The 13,870-nt window shown below is 44.2% G+C and overlaps 1 protein-coding gene across 3 annotated transcripts in view; it reads right to left on the bottom strand.

Annotated features, from left to right (window-relative positions):
* P2RX5 (purinergic receptor P2X 5) overlaps positions 1-11,726 on the bottom strand; it is a 428,476-nt gene extending 416,750 nt beyond the window's left edge. Inside the window, exon 1 of one of the 3 annotated variants that reach the window (XM_069226337.1) lies at positions 11,522-11,726. In XM_069226337.1, coding sequence (XP_069082438.1) covers positions 11,522-11,658 — 137 coding nt within the window. In that variant the 5' untranslated portion in view covers positions 11,659-11,726. Of the gene's footprint in view, positions 1-11,499 lie in introns of all 3 variants that reach the window. The other 2 variants (XM_069226338.1, XM_069226339.1) reach the window with 2 other exon arrangements.
* Positions 11,727-13,870: the final 2,144 nt, after the last annotated feature.

The following is a 13,870-nucleotide window of genomic DNA, read 5'->3' as shown; positions in this document are numbered from 1 at the left end:
ACACTCAGTAAAGAAAATCCAAGCAAAGGAAGGGTGGGAGCCAGGCAGCTGAGAGAGGGTGCAGAGAGCCCACAAAGACCAACTGTGACCAAGACAACAGCCTGGTTTATAGCCTTGTTTACAGCTAAGCTAAACTCAGATAATGCTATGCAAAGGGAAAGGTAAGCTTCTGTGGACACAAGCATGAAACTAAGTAAAAAAAAGTCCCCTACAGACCAGATAAACAGGACACAGCATAATTATACAGTAGTTGGTCCATGCTTCCACAAAGAAGAAGGAGGGTCAAAGAGGCATGACTGACCACTAACAAGCAAGGATTTTTAAATTACACTGAAACTAACAAACGAAATAGCTGGAAGCCCACAGAAGAAGTATATTTAAAAGTATACAAGAGGTCGGACCTAGAAAGCACAATGACATGGCCAGCATTAATCGCAACACACCGATATTATTTTCTTTACTTTTAGCCATGTGCCACAACAGTGTGGTCGCAGAAAACATGGCAGAAAGTACATTTTAAAAAGTGTTATGAGGCGTCAGGCATTTTCTTTTCTTTATGTAAGCCATGTTGAAAGTAAAGAAATAAAAGCACTCCGATGTGGCCTTAGCACTTTTTTTGTTGTGGGAGCAGCAGGGAAGGAGGGAATTAATAATGGGACTCGGTGGAATGGCTAAGCAAGGACGGGGGAGGCAGCAAAAGCTATGAAAAAAGCTGATAGGGGGAGGCAAGCAACAATAGAGCAAGCAGCTATGGGGGATGAAGGCAGGGTGTTTGTGGACAGGCAAGCATTCGGGGGAAGGAGCAAGCAGCGATGGTAGGTAGGTGGTCAGAGGTACAGGAGCAAGCAACCACAGACTGTGTTGGGGAGAGAGGGGCTGGTAGAGGCGGCCTACAAAGCGATACACTCTTATAGAATACATCATTAGAAAATAAAAAAATACCTCTGCAATATGTGACCAATGGAAAGATACTGGCTGCAGACAGGAAATTGAATTTGGTCCATGCTTCATGGAACACAGGTAGAAAATAGGAAAGTATGAAGCACTGACCAATGAGAAGTAAGGAAATTAGAGTGACTGTAGAAGCCAATGAATGGTAAGTAAAGGTAGGTAATCGTCGAGCTCTAAACCCTTCTTGAGATGTTTTTTATTTACAATAGACTCTCGATGACACAAGCTAACCCTAAAAATGCATGGGTTACTGACCTCCACCTTCCTTATTCAGAATGAACCCAGGAGTAAATTTACCAAACTTTTGCACAGGCACTGCAATAGCTTAATACAACACAAAATGTAAGGTGCATAGTCATATTTCAAAAAGGCCCGCAAGCGCAGTGCTAAACTATGTTGTGCCCTGCAAGCACCAATCCCAATGTTAGTAAATACACCCTTGTGAGATTACCCTCCAGTTTTGCTCCCCTTAAATATTTTGATATGAGCATCGATTTCCACTTCCCCTTACGCAGTGCACGTGTGGAGGTGGTTGTGCACGCACTGTGTGCATGTCCTTTTTCTTCATTTATTTACTTTAACTTCTGTGCTGAACACACAGTCTGCATGACAAGAACAATAGCTTGACCTCTGTATTGTACTGTAACTTCTTTCAAGACATTTCTAATATTTTTGCAACACTAAGGGCCTCATAACAAGTACAGGTAGGCGAGCCAACAAATTAAGAGGGACTGCTAAGCCAGAGCCGAACCAAAGGTCTGGTTAGGCTCTAAGGGCCTGTGCACAAGCTCAGCCCTGAAAATAGTTGCCATCTAAACGATGCAACAAGAATCATGTGTAAATATGAAAGTTTCTATAAAATGAAAAAAGGTATTTCTTTAACATGCAGAAGTCTTTCACCTTAATACATCTGATTGTTTTTGTACAATGCTCACCCTCAGCTGACACATTGGAAGTCGTTCTAATTTGTAATAGCGAAGATAAAGGAGGCTCTATAAGATACAATATTGCCATAGATCACACATTTTGGTCAAGTGGGTAAGCCAGAATTGGTATAAGGTTTTCTGGTTTTACACTATACAAATCACCCACTTGTGGCTAGCTCTTGAACTCCTTTTTAACACCAAGGGGGTCATTACGACCCTGGCGGTCATGGACCGCCAGGGCCGGGGACCGCGGATGCACCGCCAACAGGCTGGCGGTGCATCCAGGCCAATTCTGACCGCGGCGGTAAAGCCGCGGTCAGAAAAGGGAAACCGGCGGTTTCCCGCCGGTTTCCCGCCGGTTTTCCCCTGGCCTGAGATCATCGTGGAAGTGGGTTTCCCGCTGGGCTGGCGGGCGGCCTTCTTGCAGTCGCCCGCCAGCCCAGCGGGAAACTCAGAATTACCGCGGCGGTCTTTTGACCGCGCAGTGGTATTCTGACGGCGGTACTTTGGCGGGCGGAGGCCGCCCGCCAAAGTCAGCATGAGGCCCCAAATGTTTTATGCTTTGTTTTTAATACCTGGTGGGTGATGGTAGAGTGGGATGGCAGACAGGAGCCACATTAAAGCTCGATTTTTTTTGGGCTCAAGAGTTGAAGAAGACCTCAAGCTGAGCCAGAACCAGGCCTTTGACACTGGCCGACCATCCCTCTGGAGTTACTGACACCAGGGTGTTGGCAATTCCAGGGTGCTGAGTTACCAAATTCTAAGTGTGAGACCCTGAAGGTTTTCAGAGAAAATAGGCCTTGCAGAAGAATTTGTGATTCTAGGCGCTTTTCTCCATTTCACCCCCCCCCCATTTCACGAGATCCTCCACCTGCTTTTAGCAGCTGCTGTTTTCGGATTAAAAACAACAGCTCTGAGGAGTTCCCAGTGATATTGTAATTCTGATGGGGCATGTCACCCCTGATATCAATACCAAGTACTAATAATTTAAGATAGTAATTCAAAAGGTATTTCATAGCGAGGGTCCATATGTTTTGCAAGTTACAACTGAAAGAAAAATGTGGATATTACTATTTTTTTGTGTAGTTTAAGAACTGTAATTTGAATTGTTTTAAATATTTTACTCGAATTATCGCCAATACACCCTACTGTGTTCAAACTAAACCTTCCCCAGGTCTCGCATATACTTTTGTAAAGTATACCTGAACTCAAAAGGGGTTGAACCTCGATACTGAGGCACTACCTTTTTTTAAAAATCCGTGTGTACTCTTAACTCGGAAACGTGGTAACGAGGCAATTTTGCTGGAGACAGATATACAGATCTCTTCATCCCTTGCAAAATGAAAGTAACTTTTAGTGTAAGGCCCTTCAAAGGATGACAGATTGTTCATTGGACTAATGCCTCTGCTGCAGAGATTAGTGTGCAAAATATGAGTTAATAATACTTTTAACGTTATCATTTCAACCTTCTGCCTTGTTTCTTCATACCCTAGAGCTAGTACTGAGCTACAACGTAAAAACAAGCATTTGCAATGCAATGGGTCTTGCATTTGCTCGAGTTATTGGTATTAGCGTTGTAAACTCCTAAACAAACTTTTCTTGCCACACAAATTACAAGAAAAAAAACACTGTGCGATCCTGCTATGTAAAATGCAGCGCGATTGCGCTGAAATTAAAAACGAAAAAACCAAGCACAATTGCACTATGTAAACCCCAGCGCGATCGCGCTGCATGGAAAATAAAAAGATGAAGTAGTCCCGAACCCATGCTGAAAACATCGAGCCTGAATGATTTCAGTAATTTACCGGTGCTTTGTTGGTGGGCTAAACACTGGAAAAGGCATGACATACGCATGCCTTTCACAAATGAAAGCAAGCGGATTTTAAAAGGCAAGCCCATGAACCAATGAAAGTGACTGACGTAACATGGGCGTGGTTGGAAGCCCAAAGAGAGATTACAGCATGGGACAGGGTACTTTGCACTTGCCCATAAAAAGGGGAGAATGGAATGTTGGCCATAATTATTTCTAGTGATTTAGACTGATTGAATTATTTCTATTCATCATATTTTTGCTTATTAGTGACCCATTTTTTAGGTTGGGAAGCAAATTATCCATCCTCTTTTGAGACAAAATTCCCCTTTCCTGCTAAGGTTCCAAAGGAAAATCTCCCCATATTTGTTCTCTACTTCAGAGTGGTTGAGGCCACCAAAGTCACTTGATCTGCCACAGGAGGAGTAGAACTGCTCTTGTGGAAAATCAACCAATGTCCTTTACTGCTACAGAGATTTCTAGCTGTAAATATGTATATTGCATATGGCCACTTATATTTTAGGTAGAATATCAGTTCGCACATATCTAGAGTCCTTGAACATGCTGGGGAATAAAGTTACTTTTCTTATCATTAAATGAACTTTTTAAACTCTTGGCAGAAATAAGTAAATTGTAAGATTAGATTGGGCGGCCAACCTTTTTGTAAGTGTTACATTTTGGCCTTTGTGTGATGCATGGTGGAGCTGAAAAAGTTTGCTGAAGTGGAGTACCGGCCAGAGGCACAGACAGTCAACCCACACTTTTTAGCATATTTTTTTGTTTTCACCCCAGCCGAGGCACTACATGTTACACTGCCAACAAAGATGCTTGTGGTTACACCTTTATTCCCAACCATGTCATACTACCATATCGGTTTAGAGTGTCTTTTATGAAAGGAGGACTGGTAGCCTCAAGCTGCCCTCAAAATGCGCAACTCAGACCTAGGTTACCCATGATGCAACCACACTCAGCTGGCAAAAAGTGCTAAATGCAGCAACTTCAACCATAGGAGGTTATCCCTAATTAGTTGTAATTAAAAGCGTCTCAAGCAAAGACTAAGGCCCATATTTATACTTTTTTAGCGACGCATTTGTGTAATTTTCTGTTGCAAAAACTGCACAAACTTGCAAAATCCAATTGTATTTTGTATGTTTGCGCCGTTTTTGCGTCAAAAAGCAGGGCAAATGCGGTGCTAAAAAAGTATAAATATGGGCCTAATGCCGTTGGAGGCCGGGCTGGCGATGCTTTCATCAACATTGATGGAGAGATAACGTCCGAGGTCTCAGGGTTGTGAACTAAATTTCTATGCCTGTAATTGCCAGTAATATCTTCTGCTGAGTTTATAGGAACCCATTACAGTGCTGTGTTCACAAATAGCTGTTCTCTTTAGTTAACTGTTCATGGCGCAGCATGACAATGCTGGCTGTTTACGCATGAACTGTGGAATGGCAGAAGTGGAAACAAAGCAAGGCCTGTGGCACTGTAAAAGGCATACATAAATGTACGCAGGGAAGGAATCAAGCCTCCCAGAGGAGGTAAGCAGACGCAAACCAACACAAGCATTTGCAATGCAACGGGTCTCGCATTTCTCTGAGTTAGAGCTATTAGCAGTTGTAGACTCCCAACCGGATTTTTCTTGCCACATTAAATGGAAAAAAAGAGAGCGATTGCGCTGCTACAGTTGACTCGTAGTGAAACCTATCTGCAAAAGTGCAATTATCTACGTAACCGGCAAAAGTGCAATTAACTATGTACTAGGGTCGATGTCATGCAAAGCGGTCAACTTCTGGCAAGCGAGATCGCGCTGTGAAAAAAAGATAAAAAGTAGTCCACAAACCGGATGGAAAACAGCGAGCCTCGTATGTTTTCAGTACTTCGTCGCTGTGCTCGAGGAGGGCTAACCACCGGAAAAGGCATGACATATGCATGCCTTCCACTAATGAAAGCAAGCAGATTTTAAAAGGCAAGCCCACGAACCAATGAAAGACACTGTTGTGACATGGACTGGGCTCCGGGCCCTTTTCTAACTACTAAAGCGTTTCACAAGCGATAGGCATGCTCAAGCGCATGCGACGCAGGCTCGACCCTAATGAACCATGAGATGACTCTTATTGTGGTGGCTTTATAAATAGAGTAAATGTTAATAGGTCTGGCATTAGTAGTAAAACCCTTTCGATTTTACAAAAATTATATATAAAAAAGGAACTTACAGGGTTTTCAGCCTGTCCTCTCCATCCATTAGTCTCATAGACATTTTTATTTTGCCTGCTGCAGTATTTTGCATGGGACAGTGTGTCAGCCCAAGTCAGTCACTGGCCAACTTCACTGTTAGTGAATACATTCTACCCTTTCACAAGGGAGTCTTCCACACACAAAGTAGTTATTGTTGTAATTGTAGCATTTATAGAGCGTGTTAAACCAGAAGGCAGCAAAGCGCTAAACCAGAAAAGAACTGTGTGAAATGTGAGGACCCAAAGCAGAGATAACCTCAAATACCAGGCAACTCTAAGGTAAGACTAATTTGAAAATAACCACGTTTTCACCTGCTTATGAACGACCGGGTATGGATCTAAACTCCTAATGTGTTCCTGGAGGGAGCTCTACAACCTGGCAGCCGCGACTGTGAAGGCCTGTTTCCCCCACCAGGCTTTCCTACACCTAGATACCACCACCTTGCTACATCCAGCTGATCTCAGAGGCCTAGTATGAACATACCAATTAAAGGCCACCCTAAGATAAGTCAACCCCCTGAAGATCGAGAGCCTTATGAGCCAAGCAAAGGGCTTTAAAAGACACCTGCTTCTGTACTGGCAACTAGTGTAGGGACCTCACTTCCTCCCTGACTAGGAAGTGTTTTGGCACTCCCAAAACCAAACATGCAGCCACATTTTGGGTAATTTGGAGCTTATTTAATTAGTACTGGTTGACATTTAAATAAAGGGCATTGCAGTAGTTCAAGCGAGATGTAATAAGTGCCATCACCACTGACACCCTAAGTTCTTTCCGGAGAGAAGGCAGGATTTTCTTCAAGATCTTAATGATCCAGTTCCCTTCAGTGCTGGGGACTACTATGGCCATGCATGCTTTTTCAGACCAAAAAAGTGTTTTTGCTTTTAGCCAATGATTGTTTTAGACTGACATGGGCCCAGAAGCTTCACAACAATAAAGTTTGGCAAAAATCAAGGCAAAAGAACATTGACAAAGCTGCAATTTGGCAGTAAGCCAACCCCTGACCAATTGTCTTTGTGAAAACGTGTTTTTATGTATTGTGTTGAAGTCTTTGACACACATAAAAAAATCTCGAACTTTCTTAATACAGCACAGTGTGACAACGTTACCCACCTGTAATAAAAAAAATGACCACTGTGGTAATTTTATACAAGTAAATTGTGATGTCACAAAGTTTGCTGTCTGAGCAAGTAGTCGGCTTTGAATGGAGGACAACATTATAATCGCTGGTTAAACAACGAAAAGAAGTAGCTTTTCAGCTCTTCTTTGCAATTTCAGGCTGCAAATAAACAGCTTCTATCAGATAAGCAGACTTTTAGTGCAGTGTGTTTATTCCTGAAGTGCATTAAAGGAAAGCAGGACCCTATCTGGTTGCTGTCCCTCATTCTGTCATTTTTGTAAGTGCTGCATATGAAACTGCTCAAAATATGATTTTTGCTTCAAATTACAAGCTGCATATTGGTGTGCTACTTTCAAAAACAGCCTGAAATTATTATACTTATCAGTCTTTTCCCATGAAGAAGCAAGTGACAAAGAAGTTAAGAGATTTGAAAAAATTGTAATGGTCTGCCCCATGTATTGTGAGGAATAAACTACCTTGTACTGTACATCAAAGGGAACATCCAGTGTACAGAAAAAACACACAGCCCTCTTTACCCAGCCCACAATCACCAAGAACAGACATTCTAGAATGACCCTTTATTTTATGATGTCAGCTTGAGTTTTGAGGTGTAATGTGACAAAACCATAATTCAAGTCACTTCAGAGTTCTTAAACCTTATAAAGGAACTCAGCTATGATAGTGTGTTAGCCCTCACTATGTAAGTATCCTTTACATGCAGTGTTTCTATGTTACATAGGGTGCTGTGGGATTCTCTGTTCTGGAAGATGTTCTGAAGGGGAACTTTAGCAACACAAAAGGATGATGGACGGAGAGCTGAAATTTTTCAAACACTCACCCCCAGTCACAGATCTGTGTTTAAACCATTGTTCCTTTGCTCACTATGCCACCCGACTTTGGACCCAGCCATATGCGAATCAGTCTTGACCCTGTTCTCCATGGGGACAGTCCAGCCTGAACTACCAGGCCAGGTCCTCCCTGGACCGGAAACAAGCATCCTGGGACCGGTTTCAGGGTATCACCCTTCATCAGCCAGGCTAGCTTGAATCCAGTGGCACAGAGAGGTTGGGACCCACATCTGGGCATCCCCTTCTCACTTAGGGCAACTTCAGCAACACAAAAGGATGATGGACGGAGTGTTGAAACTTTTCAAACACTCACTTCAGGCTGGATTGTTCTCAAGAGAAGCAGGGTCAAGACTGATTAGCATCTGGCTGGGTCCACACTGGAATGGCATGGATAGCAAACAAACGATGGCTTTAGGCTCAGATCTCTGCACTGGGGGTGAATGTTTGACATTGTGCAGCATTCTGACTATCACTTGTTCGTTTTACATGTCGTGAAGGGGAACAGGCAGTTGTACCATGGCAGAAGAGGAGGAAACGTGATGTCAGTTTTGGTCACTAGTCAGACATTGTGGGTCGTGATCTGGTAGATGGACTTTGTAACCAACTTCAGACCTGCTAACTTCTGAAAACCTTTCAAAGTGTGAAGAGGGGGCAGGGCCTTGGGACAGTATCTGCCCCTTATCAAAAAACAAAAAAAACTTTTCAGGCTGTTGCCAACGCCCTTAGGATGCTTCACACTCTAGAATGGACAATGGCTTGCAGAGCCTATGAACAGGAGCTGAAAATCCACTCTGTGCCTGGGTTTCCAGCTCACTTTGTGTTTCACCCCATGATATGGACTCTTCACTGGAAGACCGCGTGAAGGGAGCTAATATCACGTGACACGATGGAACTATATTAGTTAGAATGATTGCAACTAAAGTGGCATAGATGCCTCTATATAAGAATCATTTTAGCCTGTACTAAGCAAATATTCTGTGTGTTCAGTGGGTCTGTGTTCCATACCTCACTTTGGGATTCCATGTTCTGAAGATGTCAAGAGTGGGAGAAATGTGCAGTCGGCTATGGTCATTTACAAAGACGCAGCTGCTGCAAAGGCCAGGGCTTTAAATGGGCCAGATGCGGCCGAATCTAAGATCTTGATGGGTCTTAGATCCAGAAGTGATAAACTCTCTATATTCACCTACTTAACTTTACCTGCAGAACACTGATCAATTTCTCAAAAATGACTGTAAAAATCCTAAAGTATTCCGTGTCAGTGATGTGATCCCTGTTCACATATCACATGTTTTACTTTATCTTGCGTTCACTAAGAGTACTTGCTTTTTTCAAGCAGTTTTTCAGTAGTTTATTTCATGGATTATGTAACTCTTATATGATGCATAATTGAACTAAGTCGCCTCCAGGTATTTGAGTGAGTTCAGATTGTGGGTTCAGATTGTGAGTCGGTGTTCATGATGGCCCACGACTGAGCGCTCTAGAATCACGAGGCAGAAGGCAGTGCGAGTTTCTCACAGTGTTGTCAGTGGATCATAAAGAGTGCACACTAAATGCACATCCAATCCTTGGCCTCTCTGGAGAGCTCACTGAGTGATTATTGCATATGTACTAATTGTAGGAACGTGTGAGCTATGCGGATGGAGTTTTTCAGAAAGCTGGCACACTGAGTAAAGTGCATGATTCTAGTTTACACGTTTTAGGTCACGCCTTCGTTTACATAGGCCACGACTCTTGGAAAAAAGCTTTTGTTACGCATTTTTGTCCCCTTTATCATCCTACTTAAAGCGATGCCAAAGGTTAAAAGTCTCAATGAATCTTTGCATCCGCCTTCGGCCTTGCTCCACTCAGTGTACGGTGAGAGTAGTCCTTGGCGACTTGAAATATCCGTGTAATGTACGATAGATAGATGCCCAAGGCAACTGAGCACTCTGGCTTCCTGCAGAGCAAACCTGGGCTGCGATTCCTTGGTTAGAGTGAGACCAACAGCAGGATGCCACTGCAGCAACCTGGGGCTCCTCACTGCTCCGCAGTGCAATTCAAGCCTAAGTCAGGCGCGTCTCACTGCTATTAATACATGAATGTTCAAGAATCCCACCGCTCAGACGTCTCAAAATATTATTAGGCCGCAACATGTTGCTAATAACAGATGAGTTGTGGGCCCTCCCTCGTGCTGGTGGGCCTGCCGCCATGCAGCGCCCTAACTGAGTATTAATATACGTAAAGCACCATCACCAATTTAGCAAAGCCAGCGGAAGCAACTTGGACGACGAGTCAGCAGATCCCTGCCAATGGCTGGCTTGAAGCCAAATTGTGGACGTCAGCTAGAACTGACCTGGGACACGAAGCTGTGGCGATCGCCATGACAACAGCCTCCACCCATTGTTATACACCTTCACACTTCCGGAATGTGAGAGTCATGGTGACCCCTCTCTCTTTAAGTAAATTCATATATGTATTCAAAGTTCAAACACATGCTTACTTAAGCCGTCAGTATCAACTATTGCCCTATTCACCTGTGAACTGTAACCGTATTCACAGCGCTTAAACTCCTCGTCTGGGGTGGTAGGCGCTATATAAATGTAATTACAATACAATGCAAATAGCACACAGCTGTTAAAACATATCCATTCTACTGTAAGCAAGGTTAGCTAATGCCGCTCCTAAATGCCTGAAAGGCAGGATGATGTTAGCTCGATTTATAACCGAAACACACAAAAAGACACTAAATAAATACATGTAGGCATTCGGAACTGGCAACAAAATCCACAGGATAAAACCATTTCGATTATTCTATATCCTAAACTATGAACATCACAAACTGTGACCCCTTTCTCAGATCTATTTGTCCTATAGAAAAAGAAACCAATATTTATTGACACCTTTATTATTCTGAAATTAGAAAAAGTTGAGGAATATAAATTGATTGATTAATAACAAACTTTACCGCATAACAATTTATTACAACATTGATTTAATAAATTAAATTAAATAATGTTAAGGTGTCACGTCAAGCCGTGTTTGAGACACATTCAGGGACATCCTTCGAAGGTAAATGAACTCTTGATTGGTGGAGGGGATCGAGGCGCAGTGAAAATACCAACCCTCAACCATGGACAGCCGCTCTGGAAGATAAAACACCGCAGTCTTCCGACCCACCTGGAATCATGTCTAAGGGGACAGCAGTTTCTTCTTTCACTGGCCCGTGTTCCAAGATAAAGCAGCGGTTTCATTGGTGAATATCAATATGTGAAATAAGGCCTGTCTCCTAATCCCTGCGCCCTACTTGGCTAAATTGTGTGATCCTTGGCAAATTAACTAATCTCCCTGTGCGTCAGCTCCTTAGCTTCTCGAATATTTTAGAACTCTCAGAGACGGTCGTAATGTTGGGATTCTGAAATACACATATATGGCATTCACATAGGCGAACATTACAGAGCTGCTGAGCCACTAAACTCGTGTTTGCACATTTGAACTAATTAAACAAACATGCTGCCTACATCTCGTGTATTTAATTGGACATGTCCACAGACAGACCAACAAGGAGGGTGGCACACGGGTCGTCCTATGGTTTCCCCTAGGCATCCCAGGTGCTAGAATGGCACGTTACAAACTCACTTCAGGAGATAGGCATCCTTACCCCAAGAGGTAAGCCAGGACGGACAGCTGGACGATCCGGTACAAAATGCCCACTTTCTTGTTCTTGGCGATGACATATTTCTCAGTCTTGTAGTCGAACAGTGACAGCATCAGTCCCTTGCAAGCGAGCTGTCCCATTTCTCCGAGATCACATTGCACCAGCAGAGAGTGGGAGGCGAATGCTGCGAGAGCCCGGACACCGCGCGCGACACGAAGTGCTGAGCTGCAGGTCCTCCCATGCCCTGGGTGTCCTTAAAGAGACAAGCACCCGCACAAAGGAGAGGGACGAGGAGGGGCTCGCGGACATTCCACCGGGACTTTCTATTCTGAGTGGATACATGCTTATGTTATGGAGACCAGTGTCTAACCTGCAGGTCCAGTTCTAATCTCAAATCAGTCAGCGTTTCATCATTCCAAGGTCATTACAATAATTACCATTGATTTGATTCATACAGCCGCCTTTTGTCAAGTAACATGTCCCCTGAAATTAGTGCACTGAGTCAATTCAGACTGCGGTCTGAGCTCTCTAAATATTACGTGTTATAACTGTTATCACAGAAAGATGGACTGAGGCATAAAAAGAAGACACCTTTCATCATGGTCACACAGCTCAAATTTAGAAAAATGACGACACTTCAAGATAAAAAGTGAGTACAGAAGAGGCATGATAGCACAATGGGTCAAAGTGGCTACTGTTGTGGCATGTGCGCAACCTCCAGGGTAAAATTCCTCAATGGGATTTTCACCAATCGGTAATTATCATTGTTTTAGCCCTTGTTCTTTTTGGTCCCAAGCAGTCACGGCTCACGGGGGCCAGGTTGGGGGGGTGGGGCAAGGGGGAGGGAGTAGCAGGATGACGCGGCATGTGGAGGGGTGAAACGACAAACAAAAAAATAAACGTATCTTCCTCGCCGCCTACTGCGTGCCACTCCGCGGTCCTCACTGCATGCACAGTCTCCCAGCCTGCCCTGCAGCCAGTCCCAACACTGCTTTTATGCTGCTAGCAGCATGAAAGCAGCGTAAGGATTGCAGGGACCGCCCAGTCAGGGTGCTCAGAGGCAGAGTGGGAGCCTCTGCCTCCTGGCTCCAACCCGGCAACACAGAGGCGGGCTGGAGGGAGCACCCTACGCATGTGTGTTTGGCCGGTCTGAGACAGCCAACCAAACATACATGTGCACTGAGGGGGAGTGCTGTGCATTCTCTCTGTCATCGTCTGTGGCCATGCCCCTTTTACAATAAAACCATAATAAACATAGTTTATTATGGTTTTATTATAAAAGGTTTGAAGCTGCTGCATGCTGTTGGGGGGTGAGGGGGAATGACACTCTCCACCATAGCGGAGGAGCTGTCGCTGGTCCCACGCCGTATAAAGTTATTGCAGTTTTGTTCTGTTTTCAGCCATCTTTGATTAGTTGTACTGTCAACTGTAATTAATGTAAGCTGCAATGTACGTACAATATAGCAATGTAATTTAAGACTAAGAAGATGGTGATGCATTACCTATTGTGTTTTTTTGGTTTAACTCCACCCAAAAAAAACAAAAACATTTAAAAAAAAAAAATCCATTAGGGACAATACCTCATTGCATCATTCTTATGGGGATTGTAAGAGTCCTGGTTGTGGAGTGTTGTGAGGTCCCATATCGAGGATGCATCATGCAGCTGAGGCAATGCGAGGTCCGGGTTGCATATGTGTCACGCATGGTCAGTTCCAAGGAGCTTGAGGCTGCAATGCAAGGTGCTGGGTCATCATCAAGGAGGTGGTTGACGAGGGGGTTTGTGATGCGAAGTTAGCGTCGAGGATCTGGCATGCACTGGCAGGTTCCAAAGAAGCTATGGAGCTTATGATGCAAAGTTGTGCATTGTCGCTGAGGATGCTGTCGACCAGAGGCTTGCGATCCTATGTCCTGCATCGGGGATGCTTTGCTCAGCAGTGGTTCTGATGAGACTGGAGGCTGCAAGGGTGATGCATACTCCTTGTTGTGGGAGAATCCTTGCAGTAGTGGTGATGTTTCAGTGCTGCTGGATCCACAGATAGGCTGGCAGAGCCATCTTTAGGCCCCTATCCAAGGGTCCAGGATTGGGGTGGCACCCCTGGCAGGGTAGTACTGATAGGTGCAGAGTCCAGGCACTGTTTACAAGAGACTAGCCTTTGGAGTCACTCTGGTGGTCCTGGGTACAGGTTGCAGGTCAAGCCAAGAGGGTAGCAGGTCAACATAGCAGGTAGCAGTCTTTCAGGGCAGCAGTTCATCAGAGTGGTAGTTCTTTCAGCAGCACATTAGTCTTTCTTCCTGGCAGAGTCTTCCACAGATTTAGAAGTGTAGTGAAGAGTTGGTGTCTGATGTCCAATA

The sequence above is a fragment of the Pleurodeles waltl genome, chromosome 3_1 (genome assembly GCF_031143425.1).
Source record: "Pleurodeles waltl isolate 20211129_DDA chromosome 3_1, aPleWal1.hap1.20221129, whole genome shotgun sequence".
NCBI lineage: Eukaryota > Metazoa > Chordata > Amphibia > Caudata > Salamandridae > Pleurodeles > Pleurodeles waltl.
The sequence above is the reverse complement of the archived record's forward strand: the minus strand, read 5'-3'. Positions and strand labels throughout refer to the sequence as shown.